Raw genomic sequence first — 17,550 nt, forward strand, 5'->3', positions numbered from 1 at the left:
TCCTGATCTCAGGGTCCTGGGATCGAGCCCCACATCAGGCTCTCTGCTCAGCAGGGCCCCTGCTTCCCCCTCTCTCTCTGCCTCCCTCTCTGCCTACTTGTGATCTCTCTCTGTCAAATAAATAAATAAAATCTTTAAAAAAAAAGTCAAGAAACCCTTAATTTATATCATTCTCTTGCATGGGGCCATTGACATGATTTGTGAATGATGTCAGCTAATAGATGGTCTCTGTTAAAACAAGGGTATATGTTCTTCCCACTCATTGTTTTTGCCTATGGGTGGCTCTGGAGTTGTGGAGGGATCTTGGCATAATGGAGATAATGATTAATAATAATTAATAATGATAGTAATAATAGTAATAACAGCTAGCATTTGCTGGGTGCCTGCTGTAAGCCAGGTGTTATTACAGGCATGTTCAATGTCATACTTTGTTTAATACTACCAACTACTTCAGGAGGTCATTTGTGGGGCAAAGACAAAAGATTCCCCCCTGCTCCCCATGGTGACAGAGTGTTGCTGCAGGTAAAGGGAAGGGATGGGACTGACCCCCTGGACAGGGTCAGTGTTCTGGATATAAAACCCATGCGGTAACACAGGGCTCCATGCTTAGAAAGGTCTTGGGCATGGTTTATTTTTTATTTTTATTTTTTTTAAAGATTTTATTTATTTGACAGACAGAGATCACAAGTAGGCAGAGAGGCAGGCAGAGAGAGAGGAGGAGGAAGCAGGCTCCCTGCTGAGCAGAGAGCCCCATGTGGTGCTCGATCCCAGGACCCCAGGATCATGACCAGAGCTGAAGACAGAGGCCTTCACCCACTGAGCCACCCAGGCGCCCCTTGGGCATGGTTTAATGCTCTGCTATTGCGGTCTTGAAATTCTTAAAAAAAAGCTTTTGAATGCGGGATACCGAGCCCTGTGAATTACGAAGCTTGGTCCATTCCTGCATATGATGAAGTTGTTGTAACGTATGACAGCTCCTGATACTGGGAAGCTGGGAATCTGCTTGGAGATCCCCCTTACTCATCTAGCTGACCTTTGGTGGAAAGCTGAAGGATGCTGTAGTTTCTGAGTTGGTGAATTTTGTGATTTTTTTTTTTTTTTAATATAAAGATTTCTTTCCTCCAAAGCAACTGGAGGAAAGGCTGAATAACCAGCTGGAATGTACCTGGTTCCTTGGAAAGTCTTACCTTCCTATGGGTTTTTTCATTTCTTATTCTCCAGGGTGTTTACTACATACTCAGGGAGCTAGGAGAAGCAGAGCAAAGCGTGTTACTGGAAGGGAAAATGAGACCGGGTGTGATGAGAATCTATCATTCTTGTTAAGAGGGTGATGTGCATGAACTTGGCCTTCTTGGCTATTGTCACTTAACGATGATCTGTGCAGAAAGAAGACCCTATTTCTAAAGAGGAGCTCCTCTAATCTATGAGGAAATTCAGAGAGTAGTTGCTTCTCAAGTTCAAAGATGATCATGGAATAAGCCTTGTGAGGTTCCGTCTGCATTCTATAGCTGTGTTTTTACAAACTGTTCCAGGGTCATGGACATGGTGGAAGAAGGATGGGGGGAGCTTTCCTAGATCTGTTGGTCAGAGTGATGGAATTCAGGCTCCCAAATGACACTTGCACAGTCTGTCTGTCCCCAGTGTGATGTCTACAACACGACACAGCAGGTCTGTCATCAGGATCCCTGTGTGACGGCTCAGATGTCCAGAGCTCTTCTAAAGGAGCCATAACTTCCCCTTCACTTCTCAACAGTTTTTTTTTTTCCTTGTTATTATTACTGCTCTTTTATCATGGCTAATAAGTCTGAGGTGGCTTCAAGCAGCCAAGCCCAGCCCCTGAGTCAATCTGGGGCTTTCAACAAGAAGTCAGACTAAAGTTTTCACAGGTGGGTTGGCGTGGCCATGATCTGCTCTTTCTATAACGCTGGGACAGTTGGACACCTAAAGGATGTTGTATTGTTGGGCACAAGAAGGAGAGGTGTGCTTCCTACTCACATTTAGGGAAAAAAAACGATGGGAGCCATTCTAAAAGGATCTCAGTTCGCAAAACAGAAGTGTGAGGTTCTAAAAGACATCCTCTTCCACTTTAGAAATACAAGGATCCATTTTCAGTGACAGAGAACGATGTTGCATTTCCTGTCATTTCCACCCTCCCCAACTCCCCAGGACATTCATTGTAATATATCCAGTCCATTTACTAGCTCTGTGTCCCTGGCTAAGTCACTTAACCTCTTGGGCCTCATCTGTAAAATGGGGGTAATATGAGTACTCGTGTCCGGGAGTATGGCAAGGATTCAATGAGATCATTCATGTAAAGCGTAGCTCTATCAGTTCCTAGCACACTGGGGACGCTCCAAGAATAGAAACTATCATCGCTGTCGTAGTTTTGGTTGTTATTTTGCCGTTAGTCTGTGAGGTGCCATGTAGCTGCTATTGATGTTTCTTTGGCTGGAACATCTTGATTTTTTCTTGGAAAGAAACTTCAATCTCGAAATGGTCAAATCCATTGTTCCAGGCCCTCCCAGCCCCTCCCTGGCTCCAGTCCCCACCTCTTACCTCTCTCCACCCTTCCCGCATTCCTGCACAGTTGGTCTTGTTTATTTTTCAGTCAACGGAGGGTGTCGTTAAATCTCTTATTTTTCTGGCTGCCCGGTTTGGTTCTGAGGCTCTCCACTCCCTGCCCTGCTCACTACAAGAATGCCGGGGACTGCCCAGCCAGCCATATCCCTCCTCTGTCGGAACACCCTGTTCTTCACGCTTCTTGAGAAGCGGTGTTTCGGAGGCCTCCCCCGGCTGCCATGACTCCCCCATTAAGCCAGTGGTCTGGTGGTAATGAAGACCCGACGGCTGAGAGAAAGCCGGGGAAGGTGGCAATCTAGGGGAACATCGCACATTGCCCATGTCCTGCGCTTTCTTCTCAGGGATTACAAAGAGATGTCAGGGGGCTTTCTCCGACTGTGTGTCTGTTGAAGGCTGTGTGATGATACCATTGCTTAATTAGTGTTGTTGTGATCTGCATTGGAGTGATTTGTTTAGCACTTTGTGGCCCTTTTTGGCTTGAGCTCATCATGTGATATTGACAAACCAATGAGAAAGGGAGTGCGGTGATGCTTGAGTTAACGCAGAAATCACACCCCGAACCCAGACGTCTCAGGTCCTTTCTACCTGGGACGTGGGATCTCAAGTCACTTAGCAGGACATGAGCGAGTCTACACATCCCACCTTCAAGGTAGGTATGGCTAGCTAGCCTCGTTTCACCGATGGAAAAACTGGTCCAGGGACCAGAGGTTTTCAAATTATGCCTGCTGCCCAGGGCTGGACGTAGGAAGTCTGTGGGAGAGGCCGGACTGAGACTCAGCACAGCATGCTGAGTCTCTGCTCTAGGTTACCTGTAGACCACACCTACTCCCTGGGCCGTGTTGACTTTCGGAAGTCAACCATGGGGAAGGGTGTGGTTTGGGTTTTGATCACATCCCAGCAGTCCCTTCTCTGCCCCTGTTGATCTGATTCATGAGCTTAACCTGGGCTGACTGGAGCCTGGCCATGTCATTCTGCAGATCTCGGACACCCCTCAGTGTCCTCACAGGACCAGCCAATGGAAAAGTACAGGGTCTTCTGGCTTCCTGGCCCTGCCAGCTCTGGCGGGTCAATTCGATACCTCCTTTTCTTCTGAGGGAGTGGGAAGGTAGCATCCAAACTGAAGGCACAGGTTTTTCTTCGGTTTTTATAGGAAAAACAAATTGGCATGAATGCTTAGCCGAACCAGCTCAGGCTGTTTGGGCAGATGCCTTTCTTTGCTTTTTTCTGTTTATTTTCCAACAAATCAATGCTTAACTGCACTGTTATTGGAACAGAGCAACAGGTGCAAAAAAATAACTCTACTGCCAACTCAAATGAGAAGGTAGGGCTTATACCCTCTGGGAAGTATTCAGAAGATAACAGAAGACCCTGCCAGCAACTGAATTAACAGCTCTGTTTACGGTGGGTTTTGTGTTAACAACCTGCTCCCTACCCTCCCGCACATAAACACACCATTGTCTCAGGGAGAGACAATCAGCCACCCAGACAACTAACTACTTTATCCTGCCCCGAGTGGAGACTGGTTTTGGCTGAGGCTGCTTTGTGAAACTCGGGGGCATGATCCTGGCCGCCAACTCGACAGCTCAGTAAGGGTTTCCTGTGAAGGCAAGGCCCTGGGGTTACCGGACAGAAGAGGACCTGCTTTTCGACATAGTCGCAGTTCTTTCCAAGGTTGGTTGCTTCCAGATGCCAACAGGTGGCCTGGCTCCCCTCCAGGCAAGCTTCACTCTGTCCGCAGCAGGAGGTGGGGAATGAGCTCAGAAGACTTTGGAAAGAGCCACCATTGTTTGAGAAGCAGTATCTTTGCTGAATTAGTCCCATCAGGGCAAGACAGCTCTGTGTTTTGTTCATCGTTGAGTCCACTGCCCCTAGCAGACTGCCCAGCATCTGGTAGACATTGAATAAATATATAGTAACTGGAGGGGATGAATGAATATTTATATTAGCAAGACAAGCATGTCTCCTTGACCCTTTCTCTCCACTGAAGGCTAAGACATCGATTTTCTGGGGTATGAGGCCTGCAATCCAGGGGGGCTAAGTCATCTTTTGAAGGTCTAAAATGGGGGTGGGATTGGGTAAGGGGTGTCTCGGCCAGGTATGAGATTCTCTGGATGGAAGTGATGGTCGTAGAAATCATTGGCAAATGCTGTGTTTTTAGGCCAGGTTTACTTGCTCAGCGATCAGAGTCTCATACTTGTGAGTAACCGAGCGCTGATGAATTTCACAGTTTGGTGGTACTGAGCCCCAGGAGCTGATCTATTTCAAGTTGGCGAATAATACATCGACGGAGTCTCCACAGCTGGTTTGGAGCTCCCATTCTCTGGATGGGATGTGTTGTCTCTGGCTTTACATGGATTTCCATTCATAGGTGTTTCCCTCAAGGATACTATCTCCTGGAGTCGTTTATCTTCTTGTGAACATCGAGGGAAGGCGAGGAGGTGAGGTTCTCAACCATGAGAATGCTTGAGGATTGGTTAAGGAAGGTTCTAAAAAATGAAGATTCTGGTTCAGAGGTTTGGGGTAGGACCCCAGGAAACCTGACGTTTTGCCCCTCCTCAGGTGATGATGATGGGTGGTGGTGGTCTATAGATCAAACCTTGAGAAGCCCTGTATGGCCTCTTCAGCCTGGATGGAAATAAAGCATCCTGGGAATCTTGGATGCTCCTGTCTCCGTATCTGTGCCTTTCCAAAGACCTACAGAGACCTACGGGTGTATAAGAAGCAAGGCCTCTTTTTCTTCTCCTATTCAGTTTCCTCTCTATTTTATGATTACTTGGTTTTAGACTAGAGAAGGGGGATTAGCAGGGAGACAGTGATGTGGAGAAAATGGTGAACTCATTATTGCATTGACAAACGGAGGTCCAGAATGGCCCTGCTGGTCGCAGTCTGGTTCCTGCTTCACCTGTCAATGAAGAGGGACAGTGGGGCTCTTCCTGGTGTCACTGTAGGGGAATAAGCCATGCCCATGCTAAGAAAGAGGGCAAGAATAAAATCTCTGAGGCTTTCTCTCATAGGTTGGAATACATTTACATCTCCTAACGTGACTCCACTACAAAGTTTTCTTTAGATTTCAATCCAACGTGGATGTAAGAGAGATTTCTTAAAGATCCATGAGGTAGGGATCAATGATGTGTAGAGATGGTCTTCAGAGGGCCCAGCACTCCCAGAATATATGCAAAGCAAGGTACGGATGAGTGTAGATGAGAGCCCCATGTCAAAAGGTTCTATGACCTTTTAGAGTCAAGCTTGCTTCGTTCTTCTTAGTTTGCCACATCTGAAAGGGACTGATAAAGGCCCTGAAAGTCATGTAAGACGATCTTGTCTTTGGATCGACTTTGGTGCCTGCCCTCTGTCAGTATCTGCATCTCGTCTGGGTCTGGCACCAAGAATGATAACGATCGGCATAACATGTATATTTCCAGATGGCTTACCGTCAGGAAAGTGTATCTATCATGGATCAACACTTGGCTTCCCGACACGACATATCACTCACGAAAACGCTTGAAAGCCCAGGAATAATACTTCAGATGTTGCCCCTGGGAACATGAAATGTCTATTTCAAAACACATTATGAGGGTATGAAATTACTTGTGATGTAATCCCGAGAGGATCAAATGCATTCCCTAAGTTTGATTCACATCTTGATTCATTTGGAAAGCATGAATTATTGCCTGTCTTAATCCAGTTAAATTTCACATGTTTGTGGATTTTCTTTTCTCCTCTTTGTGAGTAGTTCTTTTGAAATGATAGTCATATTGAAACAGGAAGTCAGCAAGCTGTTGCAATATCCTTAGGGCAAATGCTGTGAATTCACCTGCTGGTAACTTTGATTAAGGTCTGAGAATGGTCTGTATATCGCTGTCATCACAAAAGTAATTATTTAAAATGCCTAATTGCTCCTCTGGCTTGAGGAGTAAAAATACCCACAAGATAGCCAATTCTGTGGCAGTTTGGGGATGATGTGGTTGAATGAATAAAGGAGTCAGGAGGAAGGCAGACCGTGACTTTGACTCACAGTCCTCTGGGCCTGGTGACAGGGAATGCAGGCCAAGCCTTGCTTAAGATCTACTCTGTGACCCTGATTGCTCCCAGTGTATTTTCACCTTCACATCAAACACCAGGCTTTCTGTCCTGAGGTCTGATTCAGCTGAAGAAAATAATTATGGGTAGTTTATTTCCAAAATATAAAATAAAAATAACTTTGAGTCATAGGAAAAGTATTTATATTATGTATGTATGCATGGCATATGTGTTCATATATATGTGTGTACATATACTGTATATATGCAGAGATCTATTCTAATGGCTAAAGGAGTATCACGGCCTAGCTTTTAAGCCATGAACGCATTCCTACCTGCTCATATCATGAAGTGGCGAAATGAAGGCGACTTTCTATTCTTTCATTCTGAAGCCTCGCTCGGATACATTGCCAAGAGAGATGGCTACAGGTTGATCTGACAAAGAGGGAAGAGGGGCTCAACCGGGGTCCCAGCATAATTGAATGAGCCAGAGAGTTTTATAATTTTGGAGAAGCTTGGTAAAGGTGTGAGGCCCCAGATGGCCCAGGGAGAAGGCTGTGACTATATATGGACAGCAGGTGGGGGTGAGGATGTGTTGAAGGCGACTTTGTGCTCTGGCAAAGGAGCCCCTTCTCAGCAGAAAGTGGCTCATTTCTCACGGTTTGTTGCTAGACAGTCCGAGTTTGAAATCTCTTCTAGTTCTAATTCTTGCTAAGCTGTGTGACCTTGAACAAGTTACCTGACCTCTCTGAGCCTTAGATAGGCCATCTGTTGAATGATATCAGACCTTACAGAGCTATTGTGGGTATTGACTGAGATAATGCGCGCAAAACTCAGCACAGAGCTCACACATCTTAAATGTTCAATAAACCCCAGCTTCTATAGTATATTATTACATATGTATGTGTGTATGTACGTGTGTATTTTTATAGCTTAAAGCGTCCAGTCCTCCACATACAGAGCAAAAGGCAAACCTCCCTCCCGACCCAAGCTGGTTGTGTTTGTCTCTGCTGGCAGGTTCTCTCTGTATATTTAAGAAGAGAGAGCGGCCGAGCAGTCCCTGGCCTTGTCAGGGGCCCTGAGATGGGCAGAACCTTCTAGGTTCTGGGGTGAATGGCTCCAGCAACCTGCCAGAGTCCCAGGGGTGCCATCTTCCCACTGCTTTTCTGTCCCTGTGAGCTGGAATCCCAGCTTTGCAGTGACAGAGCGCTCCTTGTGCTAAGGGAGCCTGGAGGACAGAGAAGCTCTCTGGCCACTCTCTGCCAGGAACCCCCATTTTAGACATGCTGTCCTTTGCACCTGCAAACCAGGTGAAAGTCCGATGCGGAGGCCAGAACACAGAGCCTGTGGGGCTGTGCTCTCCCACGGTTTCTGGCAGTCCCAAGCATGGTGTGTCTGCTGGGAGGAAGGGGAGCAGGAGGGAGGGCTGTTAGTCCCTGAGCAAGGACCATGCCCAGAGGACCATAGCATGGCTTCTGTGAGCCGGGGCCAAGAGGGGCGGTTCACAGCTGAGCCTAACAGCATTTCCACACAGAGGCCCCAGACGAGGGGTGGGGAAGCAGGAGGTCCAACATAGACTTGACTGTGCCAGCTAAAGCTAGAATTGCAAAACATTGTGTAGATCGTAGAAGTTCCAGGCCTTGCTTGAAAAAACTTGGCTGTCAATTTCATCCTTGGAAATTCAATAAAATCCTAGTAATAACACAATAAATAAATAATAATAATAATAATTACAAAAACCAGCTAACATTCCCCAAGTCCTTACTATGTGTTGAACACTTCTCCGAGGATTTTATAGGCATAATCTCATTTTGTCTTTCAACAACCCTTTTCATATCATCTCCAGTTTATAAATGAGAAAATTAGGGCCCAGAGAAACTGAATAACTTGTCCAAACTTGCCCTTTTAGCAAATTGGCAAAGCCAGGATGTGAATTGTGTTTGTCTGACCCCAGAGCCTGGCGCTCCCAACAATTGCACTCTCCAGTCTCTGAAGGGTCTACCCTGACCCCAAGACTATCCTTGAAGCCAACCAATACACTTTAAAGAGAGACTCTCGGGCAGAACTTCTAATAGCTGATGCGTGGGGGGCACTTGTCACGCACAAGCTAATATGTGAGAACTTTACAAACATTTTCACTTTCCCACACATCAGCTCCATGTCCCCCCACTTTTTGTCATATAGGGAAACTGAAGCTTTAGAGAAAATAGTACTTCTTGGAGGTGAACACAACCTGCCAAGGTTCAGAATCAAGATTTCAACCCCAGGCACCTGGGTGGCTCAGTCGTTAAGGGTCTGCCTTCGGCTCAGGTCATGATCGGGGGTCCTGGGATTGAGCCCTGCATCAGGCCTGCTGCTCAGCGGGAAACCTGCTTCTCCCGCTCATTCCCCCTGCTTGTGTTTCCTCTTTCGTGTGTCTCTCTCTGTCAAATAAATAAATAGAATCTTAAAAAAAAAAAAAAAAGATTTCAAGCCTTACGATTGAAGGCATGAGCTCTTCCTCTTAACGAGCCATTCTTGAGATGTGGAGCAACGCGAGGCGAGGTCTGGAGCTCCGCACACCTTGACTATATAAGGGACATTCAGTCTCTGTGGCTAGGCTCCACCATCTCCCATTTGCGTCCCTGAGCAGTAGCCAAAGTGTGAGACTTTTTTTTTTAAATTTTTTTTTTTTAAGATTTTATTTATTTATTTGACAGAGAGAGAGAGAGTACGAGAGCACATCTGGGGGAGCAGCAGGCAGAGGAAGAAGGAGAAATAGGCCCGCTGAGCGGGGTTGCCTGACATGGGGCTCTATCCCAGGACTCTGGGATCATGACCTGAGCTGAAAGCAGACGCTTAACGACTGAGCCACCCAGGTGCCCCCAAAGTGTGAGACTCTTAAACTTCCGGGCCAGGCCAGGTGCTGGGTCACCCCGTCAACCCTTTGGCTCCCCCACTTTCCCCACCCCCACACCCACCCCATCCTCTGCGTTGGGGTCAAGCTGGTATTAGATGGGAACTCAGGCTTTGATGGAAGCCTGGAGGAGGACTGGCCATGAGGATGGTGGCTTGTCTCTCCGTGTGAGTGATGCAGATGTGGTCCAAGTCCTTATCGATTAGGGCACTGTGGGGATTGTGTTTAACCTGCAGCTTTCCATGAATAAAGTGGTGGGGGAGCAGAAAGTGGCCTGTCTCTCCCCCCAGAACATGGGCTGTGGCTGCCCCAGCACACGGCAGCGCTGTCTCTCTGCAAAAATGCCTTTGGGATTGGCCAAACTCTAGCGGCTCATCATTTGTAGGGGAGTTGATGCCCAAGGTCAAATAGGTCCTGACTGGAAGCCCGGCGTGAGGTAGGCATCAGTGCAGTGTGCGTGCCTCCCCCTTTTTAAACGAAGAGCAGGCTTCTGTCTCCAAAAGTGTTGGTCTTAGAAACTGCAGTGCAGATTGGGGCGTCTGGCTGGCTCGGTTGGAAGAGCATGTGGTTCTCAATCTCCAGGTTGTGAGCTTGAACCCCGTGTTGGGTATAGAAATTACTTTAAAATAATTTAAAAAAATCTTTAAAAAGAAAGAAAGAGGGGAGGGAAGGAAGGAAGGAAGGAAGGAAGGAAGGAAAGAAAAAGAAAGAAAGAAAGAAAGAAAGAAAGAAAGAAAGAAAGAAAGAAAGAAAGAAAGAGAAAAGGAAGGAAAGAAGAGAGGGAGGGAGGGAGAAAGAAAGGAAATGCAGTGCAGAGGGCGAGGTCCTGGCTGAGTGTGGAACTCGGGACCATCGCTGGGGGCGCAGAGTCAAATACCATTCTCCCTGATGCCTCTTGTGAAGGGAGGGAGGGGTAAGAGAATGCAGATGGAAAAAACCTCTGGATAATCCACATTTCATTTCACTTTGGGTTTGAAAGAAGTTTCTGCTCTATTCCCAGAACGCACAGCACCTAGGAAGAGACAAAGGTGGCCCGGATGCCCCTGCATTTTCTTCACCACCACTTACCAAGCAATTACTCTTTATTTGTACCAAGCACTGCATGGGGCGGGGGCTTTAAAGCCCCTTATCTTTTTTAATCCTCTAGCAAACCTCTGCTGTAGGTCCTAATGCCAGGCTGGCCTCCCAGGAGAGGCTACAGCAGTTCAGAAAAGTTAGGGGACAGCCCAAGGTCACCACACCAGCATGATCAAAGCCTGCTGCCACCACAGGCTCCCTTTTAACCAGTGTTCTCAGGGTTGGGGGTGAGTGATTTGGCCCCAGGGGACGTTTTGTGGGGAGGGGCCTGGCGGGGGTTGTGTCTGGCTTGCAGTGGCTAGAGTCTGGGGAGACAGCTACCATCCTGCATGGACAGCCATGGAGCCCTCGCAGCCCAGGATGTCAGTTTCACAGACGCTGAAAAAGTCGGCTTCTCACCCTGAGCACGAGGCGGGGTCATTGCCAGAATTCCCCCTTGAGATAGAGATGAGGAGACGAGGGTTCTTTTCTCTGCTTGCTTTTGATTCAAAAGGTGGAATCGTTCTTATTGAGGCTCCGAATTTACTTCTTCCAGTCTTGGGAACAAGCTAAATGTGGTGGAGAAACACCTTCAGAATTGATGTTTAAAGAAAGGAAAAGAAACTAATTTTTGCTGGAGGACACATGTGCCGTACTGGACTAGCCCTCTTTCAAACCAGTAGGTTATTCATCCTTCAAAACAGGACATCGACCTTCCCCTCCATGCCCCGTTGAAGGCCAGAGAAGAAACTCAGTTTGGAAAGGTTATCTTGTTCAAGGTCATGTGGTGTATGGATGGGACGTCTGCTCTCTACTTGTATCTAAGTGATGCTTTTTTCTTCAAGAAACAATAAAATCTACTCTGATGGTAAACTGGGAAGCTTACAGAGGAGCATTAAAAAATCCCCCTACTTTGTAATTAAAAGGATCGCTTTTTATACCCCATAAAGTAATCCCTACGTGTCATAGAAAGTGTACTTTAGTATATGGGAGTGTGGGTGAGCTGGTTATAATCATGCTTTTTTACAATTCTCCAGGGACATTTATTATCTATTATCTCATTTGATCTCCTCAAGACACTTGGGAGGCTGTCGGTGGGGGGCAAATGTCCTCATTTTCCACCTGAGGGACTGGGCCTCAGAGGGAGTAGGACTTGGGGAGAGGCTCTGAGGGATGCTAGCCCTGGGCCTCCTGGGCCCACCCCAGGGCAGTCGCCAGGCAGCGCCATGACGGCTGACCTCCTTTTCTCAGGAGCCTGGGTGAGCTCAAGTGAACTCTGACTCAGTAAGGGTTAAGATACATAAAACTCTTTTATGAGTAGTAACCATTTACTGTGCCCTGTAAAAAAAAAAAAAAAAGGCCCTTCACTGAGCTGGCTGCTTTCCCTGGCGGGGTGGGGGGTGGGACGTGGCGGGGCGGCGAGCATGGGGGCAGGTAGGGGAGGGGAGCAGAAGGGCGCAGTGCTCTTGCACATAGGCCAGCCTCTTGGGGGGGGGGGGGGGGGCAGTGTTGGGGCTGCTGGGGCCTCCTGGTCCTAAAGGCTTTTCTGTGGGTTGAGAGTAGTTCCAGATGCCTTCAGGAGATGGCAGAGAGAAAAGATCACCTGCCCCAAGGGAAGGGGCTTGTGGGCGTTTGGTCACAAGTGGAGAAGTGGCCCGTGCTGTCCTGCGACATTTATTGAATTCCTTGTTCTAACCTGCTAAGCTTTCCACACGCACGACCTCGTTTGATTCTCTCAGTTTTGAGTCTGGGGTTGTTCTCATTTTATGCCTGGGGAAAGGGAGGATTGGAAACTTTTGGGGGCTATACAGGCTTGGGACTGGCTTGACCTCATGCATGGCAAGTGGGGGATGTAGGATCTGAGCCCACCTCTCCCCAGATCCAAAGTTGGGGTGCTTAGCCCTCATATCAGCCTGCCTTCTAGATGTGGAGGGCGGGGGGGAATGGAAACCCTGAACTGGCTGAGGAGTAGCTCGGGCTTGGCCCAGGGCCGGGCCTGCTCCCACTGAACGGCCGCTTGGAAACGGCCCTGTAGAAAACCCTTCCGAAAGCGTTTCAGGGAAGGCTTCCCCACCCCCAACCCCAGGCCTAAGGGCCGGTCCTTTCTCTCCGCAGATGGGCAGGGCTCTGAGCTTCAGCTTTTTCAGGGTTAAACAGTAACCTTTCTACTGCTTGTGGTTGAACAAACGCCCAAGGAACAAGCCCAGCCTTGAGCAAACAGGACACCGGGCCATGCCCCTCCCCTCCCCCAGCCACCTCTCTGGGGAACCTGCAGGTTTTCTTTTGCCCTGGAGTCCCCCCATCGGATTGCTTAGCTGAGGGCAAGTGTTCTAGAAAGCTGGATGGGAAAAAGCAGAGGAAGGTTTGACTTGGGTTGGTCTCCCTTCTCCGGGATTGAGAAGCAAAGAGGCTTCCGGAACGGGCACAGAAGAATCGAAGTAGTCACCTTCTTTACATTTTTGTGCGGGGAAACTGAGGCCCGCGATTGTTTCTGGTTTGAGTTACCAGAGGGGGAGCAAGTCTGCTTCTCATCACACCGGCCATATAGCTGTGCCTTACTTCGTGCTGAGCACTCCAGGCATAGAAACCCACTTAACTTCCAGCCAAAGCACACAGTAGGTATGGCGACTTGCAGTCTGAATGGGAGGAAACGGGTTCAGAGAGGGTAGTGACTTGTCTGGGTTAGTACTAAGCAGCTGGTAAGGGGTAGAGCTTGGAATCAAGCTCTTTCTGGCTTTGAAGCTCACATAGATGATGCCACCACCCAGAACCCGGCTCTGCCCTCTTCCCAGCCTGTGGTCTGCTGGGGTCCTATCTTTCCTTCTCTACCTGCTACTTAGGCAGAATTCAGGCCTAATTACTTGCCAAACAACCATGACACTGTTAATAATCATCACAAATGTCCTGTTTGGACTAGCTTGACTCCCAGTCACTGCTCTGTCCCTGGTCCCTGGAACAGTACCCAACCAGTTATAAGGCAGGTAAATATTTGTTGAATAAATCAATACACGAATGAATTTTTATGCCTGTGCCAGACCCCTCTTCCCCTCTCTGAAGCCCTACCTAGAATCAGAGAAGTAAGAGCTAAGTTAGAGGGAGGGGTTTGGGGGGCTGGAACTGCCCTGTTTGATCAATTTCAACCCTGGGGACATTGGTGAGACCCAAGGATGCAAGGTTTCCCCAAAACAGGCAGAAAAATTTCCATGAGCTGCTGCGATAAGGTTACCTCCTCTCCCTGCCCCAACAGCTTAGAAAGAGCAGGTTATCTTTACAGGCCATGAGGGACGCTTGGTCGCCTTCTGGAAACAGGCAACTCTTCTTCTGAGTGATTGAACACATTTCTAGGGCTTGAGTCTGAAAGGATGAGGGTGGCTGGCCTCAGGGAAGGGAACAATATACACTCTGAGGACAGAGGTGACTGTTTCTAAAGTGTAACATTTTTACGTCGTTTCAAAAAAATCCAAACGGCCCCATGTGAGAAAGGCTCTTCCTCCATGCCCTTTCCTGCAAAAACGAGATGAGAAAGTCACGTCCAGGTGAGCTTCAAAGCCTCTGGTATTCTCCAGGGCTCTAAAAAGAGAGAGAAAGCTTGTCAGAACTTTCACCAGGAAGGAAGGACAGGGGCAGTGTCTTGTTGGAGAAACCGACTGATCCCTGATGTTATCATGGAGACCAATACTGGAGGCGCTCTAGGGACACAGGACTCAAGTCCTCAGAGATGTGGCTGTGGCCGCTGTCTGCACTAAGGAATCTTAGTGTCTACGTGTCTGAGTGCAGAGCTGCTCCACTGTGGGGACTTGTGAACGTCGGATTTCAGATCCCACCTCCCGCACAGGTGCCCGGGGTTGGCCGCTACAGGCTTGGATTTTTATTGATTGTAATTCCACTTCACACAAAATCTCTTTGGCATTTTCACTTTTGTAAAAAGGAAAAAAAAAAAACAAAAAAAACCCAGCTCCGTGGCTGCTGGCCAGACTCGCCCTGTGAGCAGCTATTGCCTTTTCCTCTGCTTCATTCCTGATCAGAGATTATTCATTTATGAAAAGGGGCTGTAAAAACTTGCCTCATGCATATGAAAGTTGAACCTGGAAATTTTTAATTGCCGGGGAGTTTTGCTTTTACTGAAAGCGCTGTGGTAACACGCTTTGGAGGCAATGGATGGAAGGACAAATTCTTTTTTTTTTGTTCTTCCTGGGTTAACTCTATGATCTGTGCTCTCAGACGACGTTAGTCCAGGAGGCCCTGACTGAGCGCCCTGTTTGGTCCCCTTACAGATCATGATTCTGGAAGGAAGTGGTGTGATGAATCTCAACCCCAGCAACAACCTCCTCCACCAGCAGCCAGCCTGGACAGATGGCTACCCCACGTGCAATGGTAAGGGGACCTCATGGGTGTCAGTGTCACGCCCCCCAGGGGCTTTCCCCTCCTCTGTTCTCATTAGGCTTCATTTCCCAACTTCATGTTTGAAAAATACAGATTTTATTCAGCAGGGGTGTGGGGATGCGGGGAAATGGAGAACACATCATGCTGGAGGTCCCCAAGGGCTGCTGGGGCTCCAGATAGAAGCCCGTTGAAGATTTTCCATCGTTTCTTCCCAGTATCCGAGGCAGCCTGGCAGAGAAGGTGCTAGAAGATATGCCAGAAGGGAAGGCCACCTGTTGATGTTTTTAACAGTATTTGGCTGGGATATCAAGATAGGATATCGAGAAAGAGGTGTGTGTGGGGGAAGGTGTGTATGTGTGTGCACACATGTGCACGCACGTGCGTGTTTGCATTCATGTGTGCGTGTGCACCTGTGTGCGTGTGTGTTGTGCAGAAGCATGGAACTTAGGGACGACAGGGTCACAGCATCTTATCCTTTTTGCTTCATCTTCCAGTGGCCTCCCTGTGTAAAGGGAGAGATTTGTTAGGAGACCATGTGCCTCCCTTAAGTGCTTTCATTTAGAGCCCTGAGCCTCTATTAAGCTTCGGGGGCTTAAGGGTTTGGGGATCAAGCCGTGGCTTACTATGGACGGGAGCAGAATTCAGACGTTGCCGAATCTGGCCCCAACCCCTGCCGTGAAGGCCTTAGGTCTTGCAGACTCCGGTGCCTCAGGCTGCCCTGGGTTTAAGGAGCTCCAGGCCCTCTCCTGCCCCATACTTGCTGCTGATCTCCTCGAAGGAGGTCCTGCTGCTCCTGCTTCTCCTGAGGAAAGAAGAGGACCTGCCGCTGAGTGGAGTCTGTAAAGCAGGAGGCGGAGGATAATGGAAGGGTTGTATTCTCCAGCGGAACCCCAGTCAAACAGGGCTGGGAAGCGTGGTCAGGGGACCTTCCCTTACTTGGTCACTTAGCCACAAAACTGCTGTCCTTTCTGGGCAGTGAACTTTGCTGTGGCAGGCCTCAGCTTCTTTGTGAGGCTCTCAAAGGAGGGTTCCCAGTTGGGTAGGAAGTTTCTTCAGACTGGAAAGCCTTTGGCGTTCCCAGTCTGGGCCCTGGATCATGGCAGCATTCCTCCTGCATGCTTTGGAGAAAGCTGGGGCAGTGTGCTTTTCAGGGAGTAGTATTTGGGTTCCACTTGTATGTTTTAACTTCCAGAGGCCCCAAAGAAGGCCCAGCTCCCAATCATGATTGATGCTGTGAGGGAGGTAAGTTGATCAACAGACAAGAGCTGAACTCAGAGGCATTTCACAGCTTTTCCTAAAACTTTGGGAATGTAAAGAGCCCCCCGGCAGCTAGAAGAATCCCCTGGTCGATTTGAGACAAAATCCTCTGGTTCTCCCAGGTTCTAACAGGATATGATATCGGGAACTGTTCTTTAGTCTGGATCATGTGAAGTTGGAAGAGGAAATAGAGAAGCTTATTGTCGGGTTATTGAGAGTTATTGTCTCTTGTTTGCAGACTCAGAGCTGTACTGTCATAGTCATGTAATTATTTTGGAAAAAAAGATCAGAGCCTCAGGGAGCCGTAAAACCACATCCCATCCTTAAACAGCTCTTTTTTGTGAGACACCCCACAACTGGAGGGACATGGAAGTATTCAGTCTGAGTTCCGTGTGTTTCTATATTTGGGAATATTTCTGTAGGATTTCTATAAGGATTGTTTCGATCCTTGTCCCTGTTCCCCACCACAACTGGCTTCCCCTCCAGGCCCCAGGCAGAGGGTTTTAGGGCTGCTTTTGTCTGGCCATGATGTATGAGGAGTGAAGACATACTGTGAGTAGTAAGCGTGACCCATGGCACTCATCTTTGTCCCTGAATGACCTCCATCTCCTGCCGTTAGTGCTCCTGAGGTCTGGAAGCAGGGCATGGATTCAGAGGGGATGAATACAAGTGGGACTAGGTTGGACACATTCCCCCTTCAGCCTCTCTGGGGGTGCCGAGGGCTAGGGAATGGCCATTATGAGACTCAAACCTTTGGAGCTCTTTAGCTCCTTGGCACTCAAACCGTATTCATGAGCCATCATCTTCATCGTCATCATCACCATCATCGTCATTGTATGGAAGCTTGCTAGGAATGCAGAAACTCAGGCTTCACTCCAGATCTATGGAATTTGAATCTGCATTGGAACAACATTCCCTGGTGATTGACAATCACATTAGACTTTGAGAAGTACTGATCTAACGTGCCTTTGAAGAAAAAAAAAGTAGGGACAGTTTTCTTGCCCTCTGTTTTCCGCTGTTGGTCTATCCTTAAGTTCAGTTCCCCACTTCAGCTCAGTGGGCTCCCAGTAGTGTCTTCCCCTCATCCCTGCCTCTCATCATTCCTGGATGAGAATTCCTCCCTGTGACCTCTGTTTTCTAGGGGTCGGTAAGATCTCAGGTCCGTTACCATGTGCGCAGAGGATGGCTCTCTCTTCTCCATCCCCTCCCAGCACTTTGGGCTAACTTTGTGATGTTCTTTGAAGGGAGCACGGGGAAATCCCTTATGTAGAAGTTTAGCCCATCTCCAGTTCAGCAATATCGATTAGCTTGGACGAACTTAACTTCTTCACTGGTATTTAATTTAATCAGGTTGTGAAT

General features: G+C 48.2%; 1 protein-coding gene across 4 annotated transcripts in view; it reads left to right on the forward strand.

Annotated features, from left to right (window-relative positions):
- Positions 1–17,550, forward strand: part of EHF (ETS homologous factor) — a 38,705-nt gene that overhangs the window by 6,517 nt on the left and 14,638 nt on the right. The window contains exons 1-2 of one of the 4 annotated variants that reach the window (XM_032840972.1): positions 3,175–3,229; positions 14,826–14,925. In XM_032840972.1, coding sequence (XP_032696863.1) covers positions 3,200–3,229; positions 14,826–14,925 — 130 coding nt within the window. In that variant the 5' untranslated portion in view covers positions 3,175–3,199. Of the gene's footprint in view, positions 1–3,174; positions 3,230–4,947; positions 5,019–14,825; positions 14,926–17,550 lie in introns of those variants that run through there. The other 3 variants (XM_032840970.1, XM_032840974.1, XM_032840973.1) reach the window with 3 other exon arrangements.

The sequence above is a fragment of the Lontra canadensis genome, unplaced genomic scaffold, assembly GCF_010015895.1.
Source record: "Lontra canadensis isolate GAN:19392208 unplaced genomic scaffold, GSC_riverotter_1.0 scaffold118, whole genome shotgun sequence".
Lineage (NCBI taxonomy): Eukaryota > Metazoa > Chordata > Mammalia > Carnivora > Mustelidae > Lontra > Lontra canadensis.